The sequence below is a fragment of the Penaeus japonicus genome, unplaced genomic scaffold (assembly GCF_977035675.1).
Source record: "Penaeus japonicus unplaced genomic scaffold, GWHDUDI00000001_assembly GWHDUDI00000015, whole genome shotgun sequence".
NCBI lineage: Eukaryota > Metazoa > Arthropoda > Malacostraca > Decapoda > Penaeidae > Penaeus > Penaeus japonicus.
Window position 1 is genome coordinate 3,138,420 of NW_028234417.1, and position 5,000 is coordinate 3,143,419.

At 46.5% G+C, this 5,000-nt stretch overlaps 1 protein-coding gene across 1 annotated transcript in view; it reads right to left on the reverse strand.

Annotated features, from left to right (window-relative positions):
- LOC122266855 (transducin-like enhancer protein 3) overlaps positions 1-5,000 on the reverse strand; it is a gene marked incomplete at its 5' end in the record, with an annotated part of 112,766 nt that overhangs the window by 281 nt on the left and 107,485 nt on the right. The window contains 2 exons of the mRNA XM_086544947.1: positions 1-3,943; positions 4,108-4,731. The exon at positions 1-3,943 is cut by the window's left edge and continues 281 nt beyond it. Coding sequence (XP_086401073.1) covers positions 3,836-3,943; positions 4,108-4,731 — 732 coding nt within the window. The remainder of the gene's footprint in view (positions 3,944-4,107; positions 4,732-5,000) is intronic.

Sequence of the window (5,000 nt, forward strand, 5' to 3'; positions counted from 1 at the left end):
GAACTACCTTCGTTCGTACTTCGTTTAGTGCCTTTGTTCACATACGCTACACGTCCTCATTGAACAACAATTGAGGAGAGTGAAGTTAAATGCACACAATGTCCATTGTTCAAAAGTATATAATATGTATATATAAACGCACACACACATACACCAGTGACAAAACTGCTGGAATCAGGACTACACCAATTTAAATAATAAACAAAAAAAAACAAGTTGTAATCATAGTTGTATTAGTGACAATGATACTGATAATGATAGTTATTATCATAACTATCATTATCATTACCAGACAATACTGAGTTTGCCTTTCAGGTCGTATTTCTACCTTCACTGTTGGGGGTGGGTGGGGTGGGGGGGGGCTTCCTTTGTAGGAGACAACGTAAGAATCCTTCCACTGAACACTAGGGAGGGGGGTGCGGGGGTGGGGGAGCTAGGACGGGATTGAGGGGGGGAGGGGAGGTTCTAGTTGGTCGACGCCCCCTTTTTTTTAAATCTAAACGCCGCATTTTTAAATATTTTCTGTAATTTATGATCTATTTTCCTCCTTATCGATATGGGTATTTGACTTCTGTGACGTCATTTGTAAAATGTAAAATGTATAATGTATAATATATGTGTGTGTGTGTGTGTGTGTGTGTGTGTGTGTGTGTGTGTGTGTGTGTGTGTGTGTGTGTGTGTGTGTGTGTGTGTGTGTGTGTGTGTGAACGCGTGTGCTTCACAAAAGTCACAAACAAAAGAGAAAAATATCGGCGCACCTTCAAGCATGAGTAAGTACCAAGGAAATGTACAAGATGTTACACACGTCGACCTCCCCCTCTTCCCCCTCCCCCCCTCTCCCCTTCCCCCACCCCTCCCCTCTCGCGTTCGCCTGACCCGATTACGCAAGATTCACTACAATATAAACTTTTTTTTTTATCACAGTCGCAACAAAGCAATCGTCAACGATACTTTTTATTTAATTATTATTCAAATTTTCGTTAAAACTACACCAACACGTTGTGTTCCCACATATAACATTTGCTTTTATCAAAGGATTATAAATAATTATTTTCTTCCCGACAGAAAGAAAGAAAGAAAAAAAAGAATTAAAAAAAAGAACGTCTTTTTAATTATTTTTTTGTCGTTTTCTACATCAACGAGTTCTGAAGTCCTTAAATGCTTCAGTCCACAATAAACCCAAGATGATTTTTTTTTGCACTAGAATGAAACGATACAAATATGCCTGACGGTCCACCTACTGTAATCTAGACTGATATTAAACACTCGTTAAAAATCTATTATCATTCAATTAAATGTCTTCACTGTGATCATGAACTGTCTGATTATCCTCTCTAAAATAATGATCATATATATATTTATATATATTTCTTAATCATTATTTTTTTACGTGTAGAATGCACACCACTGAGGCGTTTGTCCCGCTGTCCAAGTAATAAAATCCTGTTTGTCTTTTTAAACTTTTCTTCGTAAAGACATTTCTCAATTGTGCACACACACATATACATACAAGTTTTTAAATTCTTAAATCCCTCTTCACAAAAAAGGAAAAAAAAAAAAAAAACTCAGCCAAGAGAAAAATCACATATATACACTGCCATTTAAAAAAAAAAGAGCTTTTTCTTTCCCTTTCCTCTTATATCTATTTCCTCTGTCCGATTACAAATCAACAGTCATCATGGTCTCTTTTTGTTTCATTTTTTTTTCTTCGGTTCTTTTTTTTTTCATTCCTTTTAACACACGTGGAAATCCATTGCCAACACTCACTGTACAATCGTCTTTCTTCCCTTCACTGCCCAAAGTCCTGTCTTTGAAAATCACGGCTCCGTCTCGCCAATTGTTGTCATCGGCGTCTCTCGACACCATTTCCAAACCACAATCATCGTCACTACACTCATCATCATCATCACCATCATCAAACACCATCTCTCCTTCTTTCCGTTTCTATCTTTTCTCTCTTCTTCGCACCACCTCATCAAACACCATCACTTCCACCGTTTTCTCATGCTTCTTCCTTTTTCTTTTTCCTCGCGCTCTTTCTTCTCCTTCTTCTTCCTCCTCCTTCTCCTCCTCCTCCGTCTTCTTTTTATTCCTCTTCTGATCAGGTCGCACGTTAGGAATCGAACAAATGCTCTCACCTTAGCGGCTGCCTTCTCCGAATTCTTTCCTCGTCGTTTTTATCTCTTTCTTCTTCTTCTTTTTTCCCACTCTTCTTTTATTCTTCCTCTCTGTCACTCTAAGCCTACATTCTTCTTCTCTTCTCTTCACCGGGGATCTCCTCCGTAACCGAGAAAGAAAGAAAGAATGAGAGAAAAGAAGAAAAAAAAACAAAAAAAAAAACTCCTCCTTATCTTCTCATTTCCTTCCGTATCTTCTTTCTGTTTTTTTCTTCTTTTCTTTCTTTCTTTCTTTCTTTCTTTTTCTTTTCTTGGCAGTCACTTCCTTCACAATTTATTTTCATAGCCCCACTTAAGAGCTTGCCACAGGCGCGCTGCTCTGGATGAGTCACCCGCGGAATCCCATCCCTGATTAAAAGAACTGCGCCAAAAAAAGGAAAAAAAAAAAGGAAAAAAAAAAAAACGTGTATTCGGCACCGCATTTGCTCTCATCAGTATGGCACACTACAGCCTGTGTCTCGTGTCCCTCCTCGTTCAGTGTCCTGGCGGGATCCTCTTCGCATACGTACTTTCTTTCAAGATGCCGCGGCCTGTGAACAACGTCTTGGGCCTCGTACCTTCGTCGATCTACACTCTGATATGCCTTTCTTTAAGTCACCCCTACCTGAGCACTTCTCTTCGTTTTCTACCTCTTTTCCTCATTTTCACGTTCGCTCTTTGAATATTTTTAGTCTTTCGCTAATTATGTTTCCTCTTCTTCTTCTTAATTAAGCTACACTAAGTCCGTTCATTTGCACCAATCACATTTAAGTATGCTACTGACTTGAGCACTGCACCAAGAGTGTCCGGTAAAGAAATGTAATTGCACATCCTTGACAAGAGACTGCTTGCTCCTCGCTATAATCATTATTGTTTCCCCAAATGGCAGGTTGCAGCGTAACCAAGTTGCATGGAGTTGAATTTCCTTTTGTTCTGACGGACCTCGAGTGCTCCTTCAAGAGGCTGGCACACCTCGAGGGCTTAAAGAGTAGACTCCTTCCTTCCCAGGTGTAAAGGGTGATCTTGGGAGTTGAACGGAGTCGAGGAGGTCAACAAAGTATCTGTGGATGGCCCTTCAGAGATGCTTGTAAGGGGAGGAAAGAGGGGAGAGATGGAAGGGCGAGAGGAGAGAGAGAGAGAGAGAAGGAGAGGGGAAAGAAAGAGGGAAAGAGGACAGGGAGAAGGAGAAGCCATCTGAGGCACTCCTCTTGTGATGGGTGTGGGGAGAGGGGAGAGAAGGGGGGATAGGGAGAGGAGGAGGAGGAGGGGGTGAAGAGGCCAGGATAAACAGGGCCATCTCACCGTGGAGAGAAACGAGGGGTCGAAAGGTAAAACGTTTCCGTTGCTTTGGGTTCCACTTCTTGTGTGATAACCTGAGAAAACTTGATAGAACACAAGTGTCGTCGTGAGCAGTGTGAGAAAACTTGGTGGCGTGAAACGATGGCGGTGACTTCGAGGTTGATAAGTGTTTAGGATGGCCGTGTGACTGACAACTTCATGGATGACGTCATCTGGCGGCGCTAGGGGGGAGGGGGGAGGGGAAAGGGGGACCAAATTCTCCTTGGGCGTGGTAGTGGAGGGGGAGGGGGGAGTTTTGATCTCCCGCTTGAGCAGGGCAACTGTAGATCGCCTCTCGCCCCGGGGGTCTTGCTGTCGGGGCTCGCGGTGTGCACGGCCGTCTAGTAGATCACCTCGTACACGGTGGCCTTCTTGTCGCCCGAGCCCGTCACGATGTACTTGTCGTCGGACGAGATGTCGCAGCTCAGCACCGAGGACGACTCCTTCGACTGCGGGGAAGAGAGAAGGCGACTTAGTCACGTCATGTCACAGCGTCACATTAAAAAAACACTCGCAGCCTCAATCTCTGAACGGAAGCGATCACTCACTTCTATGAAGGGATGGACTTGGTCACAGTGATGCAGCATGAACACAACTGAGGAGTTTGACTTACCTGGAAGATGGATGCGCCGTAGGGCGTGCGCCATGCGTTGAGCAGGTTGTCCTTGCCCGTGGACACGAACCACTTCCCGGCCGAGGCGAACTTGAGGGAGAGCACGCAGGACTCGTGCAGGTGGAGCTGGTACTTGTCGGGCTTGTTGACGTGCAGCACCTCCACGTTGGAGCTCTCCATGCCCACGGCCAGCCAGTCGCCGGTCGGGCAGAAGCCCAGCGAGAAGATCTGGCTGGTGAAGTCGTGCTGCTGCAGCTGGCGCCCCTCGCGCAGGTCCCACGACCTGACGGTGTTGTCCAGGCCGCCCGTCCACAGCTTGGTGCCGTCGGGCGAGATGTCGATGCACGAGGCGCCGTCCGTGTGGCCCTGGAACTGCCGCACCAGCGTCTGGTTGTGCAGGTCCCACACCGCGATGTTGCCGTCGCTGCAGCAGCTGAAGCACACCTTCGAGTCGGGGCTGATGGCCAGGGCGTAGCACGCGGGGGCGGCCGATGTGAGCTCTGCCTTGATCCTGGGCGTGGGCGTGGCCAAGTCCCAGATGCTGAGGGTGGACGCCTCGCCGCCCACCAGGAGCGTCCGCCCGTCCGGTAACAGCTTCACTGACCGAATGTAGCTGTCACGTTGCTGCAACGAAAGAGAACACAGAAGTCAGACACCGTTCCACAGGGCAAGGAAGCAGAAAAGCCAAGCAAAAGGAACACGGACGCTTCCCCTCTCCCTCCGGTACCTTACTCTCCAAGCCCTTCCCTCGCCTCCACCAACAGGCGATCTTTCCCCTCACACCTCATACACACAGCTGCCCCTCATCGCTCATTCAACAGACTACTCGGAACGTACATCTGACTCCCCATGATTCCAAATTGGACTAATCCCATCGGAAGTGAGGAAAAGGT